This window comes from Balaenoptera acutorostrata, chromosome 9 (assembly GCF_949987535.1).
Source record: "Balaenoptera acutorostrata chromosome 9, mBalAcu1.1, whole genome shotgun sequence".
Classification (NCBI taxonomy): Eukaryota; Metazoa; Chordata; class Mammalia; order Artiodactyla; family Balaenopteridae; genus Balaenoptera; species Balaenoptera acutorostrata.
The window spans coordinates 74533892-74557016 of NC_080072.1; the positions used below are offsets into that span (position 1 = coordinate 74533892).

At 35.3% G+C, this 23125-nt stretch overlaps 1 protein-coding gene across 5 annotated transcripts; it reads right to left on the minus strand.

Annotated features, from left to right (window-relative positions):
• Positions 1 to 2410: 2410 nt before the first annotated feature.
• On the minus strand, positions 2411 to 22913 carry FAM76B (family with sequence similarity 76 member B). Of its 5 annotated transcripts, XM_057552250.1 has the most exons (11): positions 22571 to 22911; positions 21675 to 21739; positions 20740 to 20794; positions 19532 to 19687; positions 17516 to 17715; positions 13999 to 14046; positions 13729 to 13809; positions 12951 to 13086; positions 10092 to 10193; positions 6986 to 7114; positions 4939 to 5068 (listed from the first exon to the last, which is right to left on the minus strand). In XM_057552250.1, the coding sequence occupies exons 1-10, from the start codon at positions 22655 to 22657 to the stop codon at positions 7028 to 7030; spliced, it is 1017 nt and encodes a 338-aa protein (XP_057408233.1). In that variant the 5' UTR covers positions 22658 to 22911; the 3' UTR covers positions 4939 to 5068; positions 6986 to 7027. The 5 variants fall into 5 exon arrangements, with proteins under 5 accessions (XP_028024577.1, XP_007191250.1, XP_057408233.1 ...); XM_028168776.2 differs by lacking the exon at positions 6986 to 7114 and having other exon boundaries at positions 2411 to 5068; positions 12951 to 13083; positions 22571 to 22908; XM_007191188.3 differs by lacking the exon at positions 6986 to 7114 and having other exon boundaries at positions 2411 to 5068; positions 22571 to 22906.
• Between the last annotated feature and the right edge of the window lie 212 nt (positions 22914 to 23125).

Sequence of the window (23125 nt, forward strand, 5' to 3'; positions counted from 1 at the left end):
AAGAATTCTAGCTTCCAACATCGCCCCTTCCAACGTATTCCTCCTCCCACCCCCTTATTGGTAACCATTTTTTTTAAATTATGGTTAAACCTTCGATTTTTAAAAAATATAATCATATACTTGTGTGTATGTGTGTGGGTATAGAGCCCTACCCTTCTTAAATGGTAACATGCTACAACACACTTTCCTCTAGTTTGCTTCTCTCAATTAACAATGTATCCTAGAGAAGTAGCTGAGTTAGTTTTACAGCTACATAGTATCCATTATATGGACATATCATAGTTTTTTAACCAAGCCCTTGGAGCTATTTTTTTTTTAATTTTTTTTTTCTAAGTGTGTGTTCGGGATAGAATTTTAGAAATTGGATTGCTAGGGCAAAGCACAAATACATGTGTAATTTTGCTGGTTATTAAAATTTACCTCCATAGGGACTGTTTTGCAATGACCAATAGGAATATAGGAAAGTGTTTCTCCACAACTTTGTCAACGAAGTATGTTGTCAGATTTGGAATACTGCAAACCTACAGGTGAGAAATTGTAACTCCATATACTTTTGATTTTCATTTTTCTTATTATGGGTGAAGTTGAGCATCTTTTCACATGGTTAAGAACCATGTACACTTTTCCTATGAACTGTCTATTCATTTCTCTTGCCTAGTTTGCTATAGGGTTGTTGGTCTCTTTCTTCTCTATTTTGGAAACGAGTCAATCATTTTAGTCAAGATACAGTTTCCAACCCTCTAATCATATAACTTTTCAGACTACGTGTTTCTTGAAAAGTGGTGACTAGCACTACATGTTCCAAATGCAATCATATCACATTAAACATGAGAGAAAGAACACTGGGCTTGAATCATCTACCATCTCCTTGTCAATTAAAAAACCAAATTCTGTGCCTTGTATGTCAAGGCATAAGCTTGTTGCATCCAATTGACTTTTCTCACTATCCTCAACTTCTTAGCTATGTCTAATATGACTATACACATCCCTCCTTAAAACTTCATTTGTGTGGCAAACTGGCTAGGTACAAATCACTTAAACCAAGCTACCTTAAATTCTTTTTAGAAAATGTCAGGACTTTAATAAAAGTCAATACATAAGTCATTTGCCCTTTCTTGCTCCATTTCTTTGGCTATGAGATAAAGCAGTTGGAGAAAATGATTTCTACAGTCTTCTTAAAGTGTCAAATTATCTGGCCTTACATGACTTCCTTTTCAAAAATCTACTGGAGACTACCCAAACTGCTTTTAAAATACATCTCCAAGAACTTTTCCAAGTTTATTCTTCCCCAAATGTCTTCCACTCATTGTCTCTTAAACCTCATTCTTTTTCTTCTTTTTTTTAATTTCTATACTTCTTGGGCCAGAAGCATCAGCATTACCTGGGAGTTCTAAATGCAAATTTTGGGGCCCCATCCCAGAGCCATGGACTCAAGAAACTGGGGCTGAGGCACAGCAACACATGCTTAACAAGCCCCACACTCCCATTCCTGACTGACACACGCCCAAGTTTGAGAAAACAATGATATAGACTAACCTTTCCCACAATCCTGCAAATGCCCTTGCTAAAAGCTATTAGCTTCTATTGCATTTTAATTAAGTTCCAGGTATTTTTTCATGTATATTGTCTCCCCAGCTAGGCTAGAAATTAAAGGCATGTCTTCAACTCTTATCCTATCAAACGATCTAGCATGGTTCTAGTCATGTTCCAACGTTTGCAAAAACCTCAACTACATATAGCTTGATTCACCTATTGTTGCTTTGAAATAGCACAATAAAAATTTATATAATTTCTTCTCAGGAAAATAACTATTTCATGAGAGCAGTCTTAACAGATAGGAAAATTAAACTTGTTTGGTCTGAGTCAACTCCTTCAAATCTACTGTTTTAGAAAAATGTAGGTGAATCTTACTGTAGGTTCAATAACGGTCCCCTGAGATGTCCAAGTCCTAATCCCTGGAACATATAAATATATAAATACTATGTTACATGACAAAAGGGAGTATGCAGATGTAATTAAGGACCTGAGATAGGGAGACTATCCTGATCATCCAGGTGCGCCCGACAATGTCCTTATAAGGGGGAACAGAGAGAGACACGATGACCAAAGAGAGATCATATGACGACAGACGCAGAGACACTTGAAGATGCTGTACTTTCGGCTTTGAAGATGGAGGAGGGGGCAAAGAGCCACAGAATGCAAGGAATGCAGCTCCAGAAGCTAGAAAAGGCAAGAAAACACTTACTTCCCAAGAGCCTCCAAAAGGAACCAGACCTGCCAACACCCTGACTTTAGCCCAGTGAAACTGACTTTGGACTTGTGGCCTCCAGAACTGTAAGAGAATTGATCTGTGCTATTTTAAGCCACTAAATTTGTGCTAAGTTGTTACAGCAGCAATAGGAAACCAATACAAAGCTTTTGACAAGTTTTTATTGTGAAATATTGGATTTAGAAAAAAAGTACAAAATGTCAACAGTCAGATGTGTACAGGTACAGTATTTCAATAGTCTATACATGTGAACAGCTTAACAGGTTCACTGCAGAATGCATATTTAGACCAATACAATCTAAAAAGGACTGCAATATTCACAGGCTATTAATACATAAATAACTGGAGCCAAAATGACCCTCACTGGTAAATGCTAATCGATAGCTGAAAACAGGCTAGAAAGCACAATACGTCACACCATAGTATCTCCTTACAGGTCCACATTGAGAGGATATCAGGTCATTATGTCAATACACTACAGATTCAGGACTGGGACTCAATTACTAGTTTATACAACTGCAAAATAATTAAGTTATAAAACCAAGTCATGGAATAAAGAGAGGGCATTTAATTAGTACTAAATACTGTGAAGCCCCTAAAAGGTTTTAGCCTTGGAATTTACAAAGCTTAAGTATTTAGACTCATTTGAATTTTTAATCTCTTACCTAAAAAACAGGGAAGGGGCATCTTTCTTTTGTAGCAGCTCCAACAAGGTATAAGAACTATTACACAGTTTAAAACCATAATGACCACTGTGGATTGACAAATGGCTATGAAACCAGAATACAAACATTATAAATTTTGAAGAAAGGTAATGACGGTATTATGAATTTAGCAAATCCTGAAAACATTAAAATCTGTGTTAAGGAGACAATTACCTATCATTGTTGAGAATACTAAGTTTAGGAAGATTATTGCATGAAGATTTCATAAAAATAAACTGGTTTAATTCTTCCAAGTCTGACTGATTCAGTATTTTACTATCACTTGAAAATTACCCTAGATTATATGTTTTCAAATTGGACAAAGTATTATTTGATATCTGTTTATAATGAATCACTATAGGAATAATCTACTGAAACATGAATCATGTTAAAAACAATTATTACAATCATCCTGTGTTCTGCGGAAAGAGGATCTTTGATAGGACATTCATAATCAATGCTTCAAGACTGATAAATTTAATAACAGTTTACTTGAAACAAATTTACTTTGCCCATAAATTCCTAAGAGAAGGAGCCTTCTACTCTATACAGTATATCTAGCAATGCTTGACGCTTTAAAATTGAACTGAAACTCTGAACTGGCATTTACTAAGTAGGAGATCAATTCTATTACAGGCTGAAAACCACTAGATTAGAACACAATTAGTCAATAACTTCTCCTAACCTATCCCACCCTACCTTAACCTTTTATAGACAATTTTAAAGACTCTGATATAATTTTCTTATAAATAGTGCCTGAATCTTGCAGTAGATTCCAATTTATTTAAAGATAACCACAGATTGATTTAAAAGATATTTAATTTTTTTCCAGATTTGCTTTAAACTTACAAATTAAGTATGGTGTACATAAATATTAACTTAGATAACCACATATTATAGGGAAAGCAGATATATGGACCACTGCAGAAAAATTATTAATTTTTAAAAATTTTAATAAAAGAAAAATAAAACATGTAACACAAAATATGAACATGAAGCCATATGACATAAAAAATAAAATTATTCTATCAGAAGTGATTTAAAATTAAATCTTTTGGGAAGTATTTTGACATAATTCAATGAATTCAATGACCAACAGCTTCCCATATCACACAGAAACAAACCACAAAATCATCTAAAGTCTAGATGCATTATCAGTTCTTAATGCAACCTCAAACATTTTACTAGCAACTTTGATTTCCTTTCGAAATAGGCTTCTGTACATATGCATTTATATACAAACATTTATTAAACATGATTTTAAAACAAACTGTATGTACAAAAGATCAGCATTCCTATAAATAAAAACATTAGGTGGCAAAAAGGCACTTGTAAGTAAAAATCTACAGTCGTTTTTACAAAACAAACACATTTACCTTGGATACTGTACAATAAACATTAATTCCTATACCAATAATGAAAATACTAGTTTACTAACTAATGGTAACGATGTAACTTTAAAAAACATATTTACATATACTCTGAAGTCCATTTAATAAAAGCACCATGTTCTCTCCTAGTCATGTTCATGAAAAGTAAAAACACAATTACTAAAAAACCAGTGTTCACAATTTTCCTTGTTTAAAAGTTTCTGTATTTCTAAATTGAAAACTGTTTATATGAAATTAGCATAGTGTAAAACAAAAAAAAACAAAACAAAAAGCCCTGCTGCTCTGACTTCTGAAAACCATACCTACTCTATTATTGCATGTTGTATTTTATAAAGAGCACTACTCATGCACTTCCTTACAACTGTTTAATACTATTGCTGGCAAAAAAGTTCCTGGGTATCAAATAATTTAAAAGTTGCTTCAAACCAGTTGAAGTTTTATTTGAATGTTATACAACTTAAAAAATGCTGTATATCAGTTACAAAAGTGAATAGGAAACATGCCAATTCGTTTGGTGTGCAAAAATATTTTTCCACTACACAGAATTTAAGGGCTTCACAGAATTTTTTTCCAATTTTACATTTTCAGCAGAAACACTAATGAATAACCACTTCTCAAGGGGATGTTAATATGCTTCCACTTTTGTCAAACTTTTTACCCTTTGACAATGCTGCAACCTGTTTGAGTAGTTCTCTGTTTTTGGCCTGCGGAAGACAAAAACATTTACGATTAAAAATGTTTCAAACATTAAGTTATGCTGAAGAATACTACTTCAAATATTTTATTGAAACACTAACAGAATAAATGAAAGAGTTGATATATTTAGGTTCATCTCTTTAATGTTGGATATGTAGAAGGAAAATCCTAGATTCGTTTATCAGCCCCCTTTGTAATGTCAATATTAAAGTAATTGTTGTCCAAAGATATAATTGGTTACACAAAAGGCAACTTAAAGTGAATCCCTTTAAAAGAGGGTCAAAATTTTAAATAGGGGAAAAATATTTTTGTTTTATCTTAAAAACATGAAACAGAAACTATGAATATAAGTACTGTTGTATAATTAATAAGATCAAATAACAAGTGGTAATTTGAGAGGGCTATTTTCAGACAAACTCTACAAAGTCTTTCATTTTGATGTTTACCTATTTATAGAGCAAGCGTAACAGGTCCTTTTTGCAAAAATATTCAGACTTTATCACTTTACCAAAGGGACTACTCTCTTAACTTAATGATATTCAAAAGAAAACTTTTTGAAGCACCCATCACAACCACCCTTTCTGGTCTTTTTGTTGTTGTTCCTTTAATTGGCATACAGTTATTTGGTATTGGCTTTGATGTAACTTGAGCAGTTACACATCATCACTGTTTTCAGTTTCATGAAAGGCTGAAATTTCTTTTCAAAGATTCAAGATTTCATTTTGCCATCAATCTGAACTGAATTTGCAAGTCATTCAAATGTTCCATCCACCACTGACAAACACACTGTCCTCAAGCCAATGTGCTATGGCAGTCACCAGTGTTTAGTGAGGAGGAAAGTATAAATGGGGGCCTTCAGTGAATATTTTCAAATTTTGACTACATCCATCTCCCTGTGTAATCTCTTAACTGTGGCAATGTAGATAATAAAGGACCCTCCATATATACAAATATGTTAATACACAAATGCTTTTGGAGTTTTTGAGCCAAAACAGGGAGAATGTTGACAACAGTTTGGAATCTGAGCACTGACAAAATTTCAGAAGATATCCTCTGGTTTATGTTTGAAAACCATTTTCCTGCACAGGTCTCAAGATTTTTTATTATCTATACTTTTTTAACCTCAGTGCTTTATCTTCTACTCTAATTTTAGCCTTTGTATGGCACTCTGCCTTTTCAGTATACCATCTTAAAGCAGTTTCGTAGAATATAAACCTTTCCCAGGCTTTGTACTTCCACTCTCCAACCCTTCTCCAATCAAATTCTCCCTAATTAATAGGGAGACCTCCAAAATGCAAATATCCTAGCTATCTTACATTTGCAAGTCAAATCATTTTTTAATGTTCAACTGTATGATTAATAGCATTTCTCTATTCCACGATTATTAAATAATTAAGGTGGTAATTTCAAATTCAATTTCAAATTTGGAAAACCATCAAGAATTTAAAAGGATTTTTATTTTCCCTTTAAAACGAAATAGTTTGAGAAACTCAGACGACAAATCAGTGAGAATGCCTGGCAGTTAGTGGAAGTCAAGTGCACGCAACCATTATCAATTGGTGTATTATTCAGCTGACCAGTCCTAGTAAACACAGTAGTTGTAAGTTGTTTTCTTTTCATTGTTTGCTACATATTATTCAATATATAACTATAATAGACTCACTGGTTAAAAAAAGGAATCTTAAGAAACAGAAATTTTAAAATACAAATTAATGAAGGGCATAAAAAAAAGGAAAATGTCTGCAAACTTGCCTCAAAGAGCTCTCTGTCAGATCTGTAAGTTATACAAAAGTGTTTACACTGACATAGCAAATCATTAAAGAGTTAATTTTCAAACTATCTTTTCTCATTCATCAAGAAAAAAACAAAAAAATCAATGAGTTTATAATTTTCATATTCTAAGTATGAAATACAAGAACTCAAACCTTAGGTATTGTAAGAAGTTTTTCCTTTTAATTCTTTAGCAGCTAATTTTCAATCTGCATGTATATATTCAGTGTCCTAATCACGTCACTAGTAAATTTTTTTGCTGATAAATTATGTAAGAAAAAAGCCTTTAAGAAAAATAAACAGTAAGTCAGTTGTTAAATGGGGACAAGTCCAAATCTGTCTTATTCTTATTTCGGTACATTTAAGATATACTTTATAGTAATATTTAATATATATGCATTAAAATATTCATCCTAATATTACTTCTTTATTATGCACCATGCAAAAATCAATTATTTAAGAACTCTTAAGCAAGTTAAGTTAAAAATGTTTAGAAATGCTGGCCTCAAGAAAAGAATATGTGGATTACGAATCACACAGATCCTGCTTTGAATCCTGGCTCTGACACTTATCTGCAATGTAACTTGGGAGTCTATTTTCTCATATGTAAAACAGAAACTTCATCTACCTCAACAGGAGTTGAAAGAGCTAATCAAATATACAAAACACTTAGCCTAACACAGTGGCTGGTATATGGTAGGCACTCAAATGTTAATTCCCTTTCCCCTTTTATCAACTTATCTCCTAAATGAAGGTATATTTTTTATTTGGCTTTCTTGATATTTTAGACAATTTGGTTTTTGTTTGATTGGTTGGGATTTGTTGTGGGGTTTTTTTTTTTTTTTTTTTGGTATTTTGGACAATTTTTTTCTTGTGATGCTCAGTGCTTATTTTTCAAGTTTGGTAGTTTCAAACGTTTTGAGAGTTATTAGAACAAGATAAATTTTCTGCTTCAGCATTCAGTTTCTTATCACAAAAAGATAAGAAAAACAGTTCACTGTGTTTACTCACTTAGGTGGAGAACCTTACTAGTACATGGTTGCTAAAGGGAGTGGGGTTAAAAGAGGATACGTAACTGTGACAGAATGTCACCAGTAATAATACAAACGATAAAGGGAAGTGGTCTGACAATAAGGATGAAGTAGAAAACCTGAGTAACCTGAGGTGGGAGTCAGTGCAGAACAGGAGAAAGTATAGTTAAATCTGAGTCAGAAGATACAGGTTTCTATGTCACTTCTGACTCTGTGACCACAGTGTCATCTGGATACCACATAACTTAAAGTTACTGTAAGGAGCAAATAAGACAGCCTATGTAAAATTATGTTGAAAATGTACACTTCTATATAGTTATTAGTTATTATTAAATTATATGAAACTTCAGCTACCAAGAAGAGGTAGGCTTAAGATACCAATCAGGCTAAGATGTCAAAGAGAGGTTCCCTTGTGCTTACAACTACAAAATGAAACAAACTGCTCTTTTGAACAGTGAAGAGTACTCAGTTTTATCATATTTAAGTACTGCTCACAGGTTTTCTGTCATGTCATTCTGGATTTATTCATGTTTTGGCTAAATCACATTAAACCAGAGATCATCATGCAGAAGATTTTGTTTCCAGTAATCATTCAGCACTAATAACTGAATGAGTAAAGTAACATAAAACTACTGCTTGCTGGTGGATGAGAAACAATTAATGTACAAAAAGCCTAATATATAAAATGGGCAATCTCTCAGAACAGAGGGCAGATGGGCATTTCCATAAATCGTCACTCATTCAACAAATTATTTGAACTCCTACTATGTGTCAGGTTCTACGAAAGTTTCTCTTCAGAATTCTCTGTAATAGTAAGATCAGCATTACGACTATGCAATCTCTACCCTGAATTTCAACAGGTTCCTAAATCCACTTTACAATCTTACTCAACTTAAGCTATTTTCAAAGTATGAAGAACACAAAACCAAAAGATAGGAAATAGCAAATATCCCTTGGTATTACAATGTTAAAAAAAAAAAAAAATGCAGGGCAATATTAATTCCTTCCTTCCCAAGCTACACTCTCCCATCAAGAGCCTAAAGTCTGTGTGCTGCCATCTTCTATGCTTTTAAGACTTAATTCTACAAATGTCAGAATGTATAAATCTATAGAACATATAATTAACTTAGTGTAGTCTGATTTCTAAATTTATGAAACCTAGGTGAAAAAAGGCTTAAATAAGGAAATAACCTAAATCTCTGTTTGATGCTCTCCATCTCTGCATTCCAGACCTCAGAAACCACCCTCCTCGTCACTGTGGTGACTCTTGGCATCACCATTCAGTTGTTTTGTATATGGACACCCTACTGAGTACCCTCTGCAGTACTCTGAGGCTGGCCTACATCCTTAGAGGCTCCCTGCTGTGGATACAGCAGAACCCTATCTGGCACTTTAAAAATCACAGTACAGGGCTTCCCTGGTGGCGCAGTGGTTGAGAATCTGCCTGCCAATGCAGGGGACACGGGTTCGAGCCCTGGTCTGGGAAGATCCCACATGCCGCGGAGCAACTAGGCCCATGAGCCACAACTACTGAGCCTGCACATCTGGAGCCTGTGCTCCGCAACAAGAGAGGCCGCGATAGTGAGAGGCCCGCGCACCGCGATGAAGAGTGGCCCCCACTTGCCGCAACTAGGGAAAGCCCTCGCCATAGAAACGAAGACCCAACACAGCCAAAAATAAATAAATAAATATATTTTTTTTAAAAACCATGATGGTTTAAAAAAAAAAAAAAAATCACAGTACAGAGGTTAAAGTGCACTCTTTGGCCTTGCATCTCTGCATGCAGCATGAATTTCTTCCACTCGAGGTCCCGTAATTCGGTTTTGTACCCCCACTTCTCCTCCCGTTATCTGGGAGGAAACAGGAAGAATAACTACACAATGTACTGAAGACCTTACTTTCACCTTAGTTTCATGAATCTGATTTTTAATTTTTTGCTTTTCACCTGATGATCAACTGAACATACTTCAGTGATATCCTCCTCTGAAAACCCCATCTGAACTTTAGGCAAAAGGTTTCAGAATTAATCTACTGAATCTCCTTATCAAGTGATTTCAGGCAATAACTTTTAATGGGAGCAGGATTAAAAGGTATTTTAAGTCAAAATCAAAGCTGAAAATGCTCTAGATATGCATAAAGTAGGGATACCAATACCAGTCTAAGAGAAAGAATACTATTAACCAAGTTTACCCCTCCTTGCCTAACAGTTTACATAAATAATCTCATTTACCTGGAGTTGTTCCACAGTTTCTTTGTGAGCTTTTTCCATACTGTTCATCTTTGTTCTCAAGTTTGACTCTTGGTACTGAAAGTCTGCCTTAAGTTCAGTTAACTGAAAGATTAAAGAAAAATATATATATAGATATATATATATATATGTATATACATGTATAGATATATATATGCATATGCACAAACACATCATTGTTAAATATTTTTCACAATAAACTCACAATTCATTATAAAAGTGGAGAATGTTAACAGCAGTTTACTGAGTTTTGTAACTTATCTAGAATTTGTTTTGTGAAATAATGAATTCTATCTAATTTACTACTTTAACACTAATACTATTTTAATGTTAAGATAATATTGAAACATCAGTATAACTTTTGAGAAGTTGCCTTTTGTGTTTCTTTTTAAAGGTGGTTTCACTGGACACAGAATTTGGCAACTGGTATGCCAACAGGAAAGCTTAACGGTTAATACCCTGGAAAATGCTTCAGTTAAAACATACTTCACATTATATATAAACAAAGTAAACAGTAAAACTGGTTTCAGGTTAAAATAATCTTTCAATGAAAAAAGAAAAAAGTTTCACACTGGGCAAGTACATAAAGGAACAAGTCTTATCAACCAAAAGCTATATTGCTTTTATTTTAAAATTTATGTCCAGAATTCCATATCCAATACCACTTAAGATTTGAGGTAAAAATGGAGAACAAAGCACAGAAATACAACTAACATGGAATAAGAAAGGAAAGGGGGCTACTTTAAAATCTGGGCTAAATTAGACAACGTAAGAAAAAAGATGGTGATTTGAGGAAGGAAAGACAGCTATATGACAATTTTTTTCATAAATATAAATGACATACATAAAGATACAAAATCTCATGACTTCATACTAAAAAATAAGTTGGTATTATATAATTTCAACATAAGAACCAGGCCGAAGAAAGCTTCTGCTTATTTTTAATTGGTTTTCATTATGTAAGCTTTAAAGGTTTGCAGGTTCTTTTCTGTAATTACCCGGTAGCCGGTAAACAAAGAAGTACACCAAAAAGAGAGAAAGGAAGTCACAGTGCCCTATATACTGATTTTCTGAATAAAAGCTCTCGCTTTTTGTCCAATTCAAATAACTGAATCCTGCTTTCTGCATTACAAAGGAATTCCCGTTCTGAAATGTCAGTTCACATCAAATAAGCTATGATATTTTCATCACTACACTGTGAGTTGCCTCCAGATTATGAATTTCTGGAAGATAAGAATCATGTCTTATTTTGTCTTTTTATCCTCATGATCTAGTACATGGCTGGCTCTAGAAGTCACTGAATAAAGTGAAATAAATTCTAGAAAATAACGTGGTTGTCTTACATTTACATTATTTAAAAAAGCTGTAAGTATGTAGCTATTTTAGACTTACAATTATTTTCCTCATAGTACTGCTAATTTCCATCCCCATTAGTGTTTAAGAAAAAAGGAACAATAACAAAACCAGAAAACTTTCCACTAAGTGCACTAATATAGAATAGTGATACTTGAAAAAAAAAAAAAAATCTAAAACGGCCAAAATTCCACAATTCATTACCACGTAGTTTTGGAATCACTATTTTATAGTAAACTTCCTATTTTATTCAACTTTTATCTAGATTAGTACAGATAGACGTGTCTTTGTGTAACAGAAATGTTTCTAATATTTTGTGTGTAAAACAAATTTCCATTAAAGCTAATATTTAAAATATTCTGTTGTTAAGCAAAAAGAACCATAAAAAATAAAATACTCGTAACTATCCTATATTTGTCTTATGTCAATCCTAAATTTCATATATCAAATTTGCTTAAGGTAAGGTACAAATGTATTAAAATAAATTTAAATCCATTAACCATCAAGGTGTGGGAAAATGTAACATAAAAGTTACATTTTTTACATGAATGCCAGAAGTAAAAGCCAACTCAGACTCAAGCACTACTATGGAAATCTCAGAGATAGCTACATACTACATATTCATAATCACATCTTGTTCATAATTTTAGAAGAACGTTTTTAATGTTTTCCTATTGCTATGATATGTTTGAAGTAGGTCAAACCAGACAGTCTAGGATCATAAAACAAGTACAGAAGTAGGTTCTACCCTCAAAGAAGACCAAACCCCAGTAACAGCAGCTATGAGCACTTATACATGCCAGAAGCTGTAAGTAAACACTTTACATTCTCATTTAATCACAACCATCTTCCCATGAGATGGTGTTAATACTCTCATTTTTAAAATGAGAAAACTGAGGCCCAAACAGGTAAAATTCTGCTCAAGTGCACACAGAAAGTATTAGAACTTTTCACTAAACAGACAACATATTTGATATTCCTCTTTATCTAACTGATAAAGTCCCAATAAGTACACTTAATTCCTATCTTAGATACCTATTGTTAATCATTACCACATAGGAAATTCCCACAGCATTAATTTTTCTCCACTTATTTGATCTTAATTGAAATAAATATATAATTGGTATATTAGACTATATTCAATTACTTTCTTATACCAAAAGAATTGACATAATATTCCATTTACATCTCATTTTCAAATTAAGACATTAGATCTAATTTTAGATTACAGGCTTACTGAAAACTAATGTTCAGAAATTATTAGAATTCTAATCAGCTCTCAATTGATTCTTAGAACTAAAATTCTGAAGTACCACTTTTACATATCATAATTAGATGGCCTAGGTTCCAATTTGGGCTTCTGTGTCTTATAAGAATCATGTACAATAAACATGACCAAGTTATTAAAGAAAGTCTAACAAAATTTGCAATTATCAAGCAAGAGTCAAGATGTAAACCTTACCAGGCTTCAGTGAACCATGTACTTACCTTTTTATCTTTTTCTAAAATGGTCTGGTCTCTCTGTTGTAAGAGACGTTTAAGTGACATCACTTCTTCTTTCAGTTGACTTATAAGGACAAAATTGTCTGTTCCCCCACTATCTGCTGACTGATTTATAGAGCTACTAAAAAGAAAAAAGTAAAACACAGTTAAATGAAGTAGAAGGAAAATTAGCAGGTGTTCAAATTGCATAAATTAGACAATTCCACAAACATCCTTAAGGCTAATGCAAAAAAATATGTACCTGACAGAAATGGATGCAACTGGCAAATTACCTTACTAATGGCACACATTACATACACCTGCAGAAATATAATTCAGTATTAGCTTTTAGGGGGTCAATACTTCTAGTGTAAAGCAATAGGCAGCCAATTTGTACAGTAACATCAGCAAACTTTTGGCTAATGAACTAAAACAAAGTCACTCTCAAAATACTTTAAATCTAAAAACATTTTCCAAGCAGGTCAATTTCAAATATCACAATTAGTTTTGTGTTTCACTGAAGAATAATTAAGATAATGTTCTCTATTCAGATTTTTTTTCAAAACCCAAATTTATGCCCGAAATAGAACATCGTTCAGTGCCACTTTCTTATTGCTAAAATTAAGTTAAAAATTTTAACTGATTATGTTTACTCTTCTGGGTGACTCAAAGAAGTCAATGTAGAAGATACATGTTCTATTCTTTTACCTAGTAATAACTGGCAATCAGCCATAACTGTTCAACTAAGTTGAATTTTCACAGCACTAAAGGAATTCATTTTTACCTATCTCCATTAGATGGCTTAGATTCCAATTTGGGCTTTTTCTTTGGAGTTTCATTCTGAATTGCTGCAGAGGATTTATGGCTGAAACCAAACATTAATAAAAATAATTAGAGTAAGAATGGCAGAGGCATCAAATGAAAAGTTATTCTTCTTCCCCTAAAGTTTTACTGAATATCAATTTTTTTAAAGCCTAAGTAACAAAGTTAAAGGAATAGCACATCTTAAAAAATACATGTCAAAATACTTCAGAAAATATGTTTACATATTTACCTCTGTTTCCACAGTCCCTGCTCTTGTTCTGGACTCAGATTGCTGATTCTGCAAAATACACAGATGATATCTAATAACAACATTTATTTAACCCATCAACATTTTAACAGCATTCTTCCCAACGGAATCAAATGATATATGTGTATATTCTTTTGTTCTGAGAAAGGCATATTCAACTAAGTTTTCAGACTAAGCTAATATATATTGAATAAATCACATTCCAATAAGATAAATTCTAATCAAATGACTACTAGCCATCTTAAGTTGTTTAAGAAAGGTACGATGATAGGGACTGGATTTTCTTTTTAATCAGGACTTTCAATAATTCAATTTAATATCATACTAAGGGTTAGGGTATTGTAAGCATGAAAACCACCACAACAGGGTTCTATAATGACAAAGTCTGAAAACCATCATTCTTAGGCTACCCTTACTATTTCAGACAGATGTTTTATCTTAAAGTTAAGGCCTTCCTAATAATCCTACATGGAGATTCCTTTGGAGTAACTCAAGTTGCTCACAATAGTGTGTCAAGTTGAACCAGGAAGTATCTGAATTTTTCTTTCTTTCCTAGTTTTCCTAAGAATCTTTTCCAAAGTTTCTTCTTTCATTAGGCTGTACTCTGGAGCAGTCATGCTGAAAATACTGGGAAATCTCATAGTAACTAATGATTTTACTTTTACTTATAATTACTACTACAGTACTACTTCTTTTCCACTATGCCACAATACTAGTAACCACTTTATAACTCACTATGAATTGTCCATACTTTTTTCCTGTACTTTCACATTGGCCAATCCTTCATTAACCTCTAGCTTATTCATTCAACACATGCAGAGCATCTCCTATGTACTGCACACCACGTGAACTGCTGACCCTTGAACAACATGGGTGTTTGGGGGTGCTGATCCTCTGTGCAGTTGAAAATCTGCACTTTACAGTCAACCCTCCATATAGGAGGTTCTGCATCCACAGATTCAATCAACCACAGATCATGTAGAACTGTAGTAAATATTTAGTAAAAAAAAAAAAAAAAAATCTGAGTATATAAGTGGATCTATGCAGTTCAAACCTGTTGTTCAAGGGTCCACTGTATATACAATATAAGAGATGTTAAGAAGACCTGGGCTGTGTGACCTTTTGCAAGTTCTTAAAATCCCTGAGCCTCAGTCACCTCATCTGTAAAATGGGTATACCTTATAGGGAAAATAAGGATTAAATGAGTTACCTATGTAAAGACACTTAGTACAGTGCTAGCATACACAAAATAGAAATATGTACATATGTTTGTGTGTGTATATAAAATTTACTATTCTTTTAGCTGTAGAAGCTTTTTAACCATGTTCTTAAGAATCAGCTATAAATAACAAGCTGGGGAAACAGCAGCTGTAATTCTCTCAACCTGAGTTATTCTCTACTTGTGGCAATGAACGGCAACCCTACTGAGGAATTCAGTTGCCATTTTGTTTCTTTTACAAATTTTATTAAAAGCATTAGCAAGGTATATAATCACACATGAATTAATAGAACTATTCAGACCTCAAAATGAGAAAAATCACATTAATAATGACTTAACAGAAACAGAATCCCAGCTTTCTGAGGTGGGGTATTCTTGCATCCATATTAACCTGAGTTTCTTCCTTCCCCCATCACTATATATCACAATATGTAAGCTCTTCATAATCATCCTTATCCAATGAACTTAAGATAGGGCTCCACAAACTGGCTGCCTACTCATCAAATACAAAATAGTATTTGCATATCTTAAATAATCCAAAGGAAAATAAAAAGTCAATCCATTCTCTTTCCCTTTACTTCTGAAACATTAATTTCAAAAGATTAAGTTACTGTCACAAAATTTGATCTTTATAAACATAATCTGAGTGTGTCCTTTCACAGCATGCTAAAACAAGTAAAGGGCAAGGGAAAGGGACATTTCAGCTGAGTCTTACGTCTGACAGTTACCATCATGGTAGTTATTTCCTCATATATTTTCCTAAAGCAAGAAGCAAAAACAAGGAAGGTTTACATTCCTTTGTTCCTTGGGATACACTGATATAGAGGCCACAAGATTTCTTCAAAGTAGCCAGATTAGAAGTCATTATGCAGTCTACCACTGTTACATCCAGAAAGCACTACAACACAGTGAGACAAATGGAAAAATTGCTAGAGAAGCAAACAATCTCAGTGCCTCAATAAACCCCCATAATCTAATATGTGCTTGCCTATAATTCAGAATCAAATGTTGTTAATTAGACAGAACTACATTACATTCCACAAATATCTTCATGTGTTCTTAACTGTGGCAGGCATCAGTTTTCTGTAAATGGAACTGTTTTAACTGTCTAGAACTTTAAAAAGGCTCAGAGAAATTTGTGAAAAAAAAATAAATTCTCCTGAAAATCAGTGTGTATCATGTCCCCTTCTTCTCTGTTTTAATTTTTGTATTTAATTTTCATTTTAATATTCTTGATTTGTCCATGAAGACTAAAACTACACTTTAAAAAAACTTTACACACATAAAGGGTTAAGATACTACTACTATGGAACTTTTCTCCCTAAGGCAATTTAAAAATCAAGCAGTTGTTAATATTTGAATAGAGTTCCTGTTTTTTAAAAAAGCAAAGAAACATTAGTCAAAAAGATTACTTCTCACACTTTTTTTTTTTTTTTTTTTAATAAATCTATTTATTTATTTATTTATTTATTTATTTTTGGCTGTGTTGAGTCTTCGTTTCTATGCGAGGGCTTTCTCCCCTTGCGGAGAGCGGGGGACACTCTTCATCGCGGTGCGCGGGCCTCTCACTATCGCGGCCTCTCTTGTTGCGGAGCACAGGCTCCAGACGCGCAGGCTCAGTAGTTGTGGCGCACGGGCTTAGTTGCTCCGCGGCATGTGGGATCTTCCCAGACCAGGGCTCGAACCTGTGTCCCCTGCATTGGCAGGCAGATTCTTAACCACAGCGCCACCAGGGAAGCCCACTTCTCACACTTTGTGACCCTTCAAGGTTTAGAATGCTTCCATCATGGTCACAAATGACAGTGTTACAATCTGTTCTCCAAAAAACATTTCCTAGTCACCGGTTTAAATTTGTTTTAACTAAAACAAGTTAATAGTAACTGAGGTAAATAAAATTTTTACAAGTAAAATCCTAACAATTCTTTGAACAAAAAAAGAATATTGAGGCTTTTGATAACATGAATCAATGAAGCATCAATTAACTCTGATGTACTTGTATTTTGACTTCATTATATGATCATAACTTTATATTGTAATTCTCTAAAAGTCTTATCTTTATATTTATAGTAAACAACTAAACACACTCATTATGTGTAATTCTGTACACTGAATAAACTGGGGAAACAGCCCTAGAAGCTGTCATGGTAACACTCAAGAAGCTTACTGTGTACAATGGAAACTAGACAAGCACATAGCTAGCATTTACAAAAAGTTAAACACCAAAATCTGGCATTAAAATGCCAGTGAGGACTTTGGAAAACACGATTTCAAAGTACTTACTTGTGATGGCTACTGCTGTGACGATGGTGATGGTGATGATGGTGGTGATGATGTTTTGAATGATGCTGGTCTTTCTCAGTAAGAGATGAAGAAGACGAATTTGAATGTGAGGATCCCAGGCTCTTCCTTTGTTCTTTTGTCTTCTGTAAAACTCTCTTGTACGATAAAGTACAGAGCCAGCATAATAACTTCCCATCAACCTTTTAAAAGAAAATACTTAGATTAGATTAAATGTACGTGTAACTGGCTATATGTGAAACCAGATAAGATAAACTGCTCAACTGCTGGTGTGCATGTGCGCGCTCTCTCTCTCTCTCTCACACACTCACACTCACACACACACACACATACCACACACAGTGACTGTTGCAAAATGGAAGTAAAAGTAGACTTTTCTGAAACTTGGGGAAATGCTTATTTAGAGGATCATAAAATTAGAAAGGATGATATATGGACTTCCATTAGTTTTGAGGCATTTTTAAATTTGGAGAGGAAAACTCATTTTCTTATTACTAGAAAATAAGCATAACTTGATGATATACTTCAAAGAAACCTTACCTAAGCACTATCATAAATTCTTAAATTACTGTGTAATTACTAAAATGGCAAAGTATTTCCCATGACAGCAAAACTGTTAATTTATAGAAAAAAATGAGATTGAATGACATATAGAATCGACTCTCATTTGCAGATTTTGTATTGGCAAATTCACCACCTATCAGCTAAAATTTACCTGTCACCCCCTAAATCAATTTGTAGCACTTTTGTGATCATCCACCCACATGCACAGAGCAGCAAAAAAATTTGTGTAGCTAGACCACAAATGTTCCCAGATGAGGTTAACAAGGTGATGCTCTGCTGCCTTTCTTCAGCCCTCATACTGTAAACAAGTATCCTTTTCACAGTCTACCTCCTATCACGTTTTTCACATTTGTGCTTTTTATTGGTGATTTCACTGCTAAAATGGTCCCCAAAGGTAGTGCTAAAGTGATGTACAGTGTTCCTAAGCATAAGGCGGCTATGATGTACTTTATGTGGAAAATACCTGTGTTAGATAAGATTCATTCAGGCATAGTTATAGTGCTGTTTGCTATGAGTTCAATTTAATCAATCAACAATATATATTAAGGTGTCTTTAAACAGAAACATACACAAAACAAAACAAGATTAGGTACCGATCCACTGATTACCACGTTGTGACCAGAGGCAGGGACCTATCCTGTATTGTCCGTAGGAGCAACAGTTCTATTCACTAACTCAGTGTTTGCAGCAACTTTACAAAACACAACTCTCACAGACAATGGGAGGCCAGTGTCTGCATGTCAACGGGGAGGAAAAGAGACTTCTTTCCAAAATTAAGACTAAAATTAAGTTCCTATCCTCTATTTGTTCAGACGAGAAGTGCTGGAGGAACATGTCTTACAACTACGGTACATATATTGCTGTGCAGGAACATGGCAGAGCCCCTCAAAGAGACAGTCATCCTCCAAATCAACTGAAACTGATAGTCATCAGGAGGCCTGTGTGAATGCTCAGCAGAGAAATGTCACACACATATAGATACCTTTTAAGTCACTGTAGGTAGAGAAAAACAAACAATGGTATAAAATATGAGCCCCAAATCAAAAGGCACATGACTTTGAATCATATGTGTTAAAGTGTCAATCAGGTATATTTTCACACCAGCAACTTCAAGTAACCAGCAAAAAGGTAGGTAGCTGAAAAGATTTGAAAGCAGTTAGTAATTCTCCCACACCAAATACTGGATAACCAAATAGTACAGAATAGCTATCACAGAATGTTTTTTAAAGTATAGTAATCTCAACTGATCAACATGAATCTACATATCACGTCAGCAAGGAGAAAATGCACTGTTCCTGCACTTTCATCTAACCACCTGCTTTCAGGGACCCAAAGAATACATCAAGCTTCAGTAATATATTAATTATAATAATTTCCAACTTGTTTGTGTTTTATTTAATTTCCAGAAGATGTCATAAAATAAATAAAACATACCTTTCTTCTTCCTTCCTCCTTCCGATCAAAAGCACACTGTTGTTTGCACTGTTCACAAGTCTGAGGTGGTCCATATTTTTTTTCTGAATTTGTGCAACGTTGACACTTGGTACCAATAAATGCTGCAATTATGTTACAGTATTGACAAGGCTTAGGCTGAAAAACAGATATTTTCTTTAATTGAGACATTTTAAAATACTAAAATTTTGCTGCATAAAATATACCCAGTGAACAGGACATATTTTAGGAATTAATTAAGGAAACTAATAGGCAAAAAAGTTTTCTGTGAAGTATGTTGCCCTATCATAGTCAAAGACATTTATTATGTTTCTATTCATTTGCTAACATTTATTTCTAGACTCATTAAACTTTTCGTCAAATAGTTAAATAAGATCGTGAGAAATGTACTTATGACTTGCATAATAATGTTATATAATACAAAAGCTACATGTAAAGACGTTTCAATAAATGAAAACAAAGGTACACAGAAAAGTTTCATGTATCCAGTATTTGGGGGAGTGAACTTCTACTAACTTAATATCCTGTTAGCTTAATTACTACATCATTTATTCAAAATACATTTAACAACTTTTCATCATGTATAAGTACAGATGATGCAAGAAATGTGAGTTTTCAACTAAAAAAAACTGGCACAAGCATATTCAACGTAACTAAAACAAACATACCTTGATTTTCTTTGATATTCAAAAGACAACTGAAGATTTTAGAAACCCTTAAGGCCAGAAATTTGACTAATCATGAGTGTAATATACCAATAATAACTGTAATATACATATAAGAAAAGAACTTGTACTAGGATAACTTCTTGACTTTTGTGACTAAATGCCCGAACTGTGCCACTATACAAAAATTGTCAGAGGTTCTGAGGAAGAGGCAAAGTACAGTTATGCAAACTTTGTAAGTAGGTTCTCTACAACCAGGAGTTTGTTTGCTATATTTGACTCTTTAAAGAATAAAATCCTAACTTCTCCACTGAAATTCAAAATATATAAACATGCACATAATATGACTCTTTTAAAATGTTATCTTCCCATCAGACTCTCTATGGAAAGTTTCTTTCCTGAAATGTTTTGGTACTTGAAATATTTAAGAACATAGCAATACATATTTTTTAAAAGGTCCATCTTTGTGAAAACGTTAATTGATCAGCAGCAATAAAATGAGATGAAAATATAAGATATACTTACGGTGCCAAATTGCTTCACATTTTGGGCACACTTCTTACAAATCGTGTTAGTTTTGCTGCAAAGGAAATTGTATATAGATGATGAAACTTATGCAGCACAATGCTGAACTAAAGCAAGTAGTCAAAGTGTACTATTAGTAAAAGTGTACCATGTGCTTTAGTAGTACTTAAAACTTACTCTAACACAGAGTAAGAATTTTTTAAAACTGCAAACGTGAGGATCTTTTTAGGGTTGTATATTATCCAAATTTGCTCCCCTTAATTAACTTAAGATAAATGTTTTCATACATTTTTATTGTGTATTTTAAATGGAAACAAAACAAAAAATCCTACTGTTTTCTATCTAGTTCCAAAATCCTCACACTTGCCACTATTTATGCACCGCACCAGTGCCTACCTAACCTTCCACTGGGTGCTCTCCACTATTATGATGCTCACACCTACTTGTGAAGAAATTATTTGCTCCTCTCTTAAGCTCTTGTGCATGCACTGAGGCTCTAACAGGAATCACTCCATTAAGAAATATGTGCTGTTCTTCCACTGGTAACAAGTCACTAGATTTTACCCTTGGAAGGCAGCTGGTTAACACTATAGACCTTTCCTCAGGTCCATGTCAGCACTAACGTTCTGCCATTTTTTAATAGCTTAACAATAACAGTTTATATTTGCACTTTTCGTTAGCAAGGCTGTACATTTTCCATGCAATAATTTATTTTTTATCTCCTCAGGTATAAAGTCTAGCTGTAAAATAGCCATTAATTTTTGGTCAGCATTCTCTCTCCTACCATGCAGAAAGGGCTTACAACTTAAAGCTTGAGAAACTAAACCATTTTATTAAAAAAAAAACTGTAACATAAATATGGGATTACAACCCTCAAGTATTCCTTACAGACAATACTTTGTCTTTAACAATCAAAAACTGTTCAATATACAAACCTCTCTTGTTGAAATTCTGATCTGCAGTAAGTACATTTTACAATGGGATGCGCAATCCGACATTCCTGTAATAAGACAATATATTAGTCATTATCTATCTCAAGGCCCCCAAAATTTCACGTTTCTGGTGGAAAATTATTACCCAACCTAGTCAAATGCCTAAAACATCAATAAAATGTGTCCCCCAACGTAGAAAATTGAGTGATTTATCAAATAAGTAGCCAATTACAGCATAATTCCTTAGGGAAGGCTTAGGTGTCTTTGTCTTTATTAGATGCGGGGGGGCACGCAACAGATAAATTAAAAAAAGCTGTCAGGGCCGATTCCAAGGATTGGTTAAATGTGAAACTACTTATTATTTTGCACCGTTGCTCACAGACAGCATCCCGGCTTTAATGGGATGGGAGGAGCTCCAAATCATAGAGCATTCTGTTCCTAAGCCAGACGCTTCGCTTTCCTGGACAGGGAAGAAGGATGCCATCAGCTTTGCGGCTTCAGGTTCCTAGCAAGAAAGTGCAAACACCGTCCTCTGCCTCCCGGTGGAAGGAGAGGACAGACTAGACAGAAAACCGAGATGAAAACATCTCCATCCCGGGGTCTCTGCGGCATAGACAGGTGGCTGCCTCACGCAGCCCCACCCCTGAGACCCCTCAACGTTGCTGGGGCCCGGCCCCCTCCTGGGTCGCCTGGAAGAGGACAGGGTTCCGTCCTCCTCTCAGGGGCTTTCCCAGCTGATGCCCAGGTCCTCGGATAACGGGGTCTCTGAGTGACGAGGCGAGGGCTCCAAACCCCCAAGGCGCCGGCGAAGAGAGAGGGGCTGCAGTGCAGTGGGCACCCAGCTCCCTCGGGCTATGGCCGAGGAAACCCCGCCCGCCCACCACCCAGCGCCCACGGACCTTGCAAAGCTGCTGGCCCTGGGAGAGCTCCTCGAAGGGATAGCGCTGGGTGCACTTGGTGCAGGCGTACAGGGCCGAGGCCGCCATCCTGCTCCTCAGTCTCCTCCTCCACCGCCGCCCGCTCCGAGGCGGGGTCCTACGGGGAACTCGGGCGCCGCCGCCACCGCCGCCCGGGCCGCGGGCTCCTCCTCCTCCTCCTCCTCCCCCTCCCCCGCGCCCACCAGAGCCTCGACGCGAGAGACCAAGGTACTGCAGACGCAGCCGTCTCCCTCCGCCTCCACTTCCGCCCCAGCCCACCCAGTGACGCCGTCCCAGCAGCTCCCGCTTAGGCCCCGAGAGCGGCGGAGGGAGACGAAGCGGATAGTTCGCTGCGGTTTAGCTGCGCGGCGGCGGATCCGCTTCCTCCTCGGCCTCCCTTCCCCACCCCTGATTGGCTGGGGAGGCTACTGCGTCACTCGGTCGCTCCGCCCAACTTCTAACCCCCGCTACGCAGGGAGCTCCCACAAAGGGAGGAAGTCGCTGGCCAATAAAAGCCAGACGCTCTCAGCGCGCGAA

Bases quoted from the DNA above. Each gene is read 5' to 3' on its own strand.
- FAM76B (XM_007191187.3), bottom strand. From the start codon at position 22,657: ATGGCGGCCTCGGCCCTGTACGCCTGCACCAAGTGCACCCAGCGCTAT. The intron at 20,795-21,674 runs GTTTGTATATTG...TTTCCTTTGCAG, and splicing joins TCAGAATTTCAACAAGAGAG to CAAAACTAACACGATTTGTA. The intron at 17,716-19,531 runs GTATGTTTTATT...TTCTTTTAAAAG, and splicing joins AGGAGGAAGGAAGAAGAAAG to GTTGATGGGAAGTTATTATG.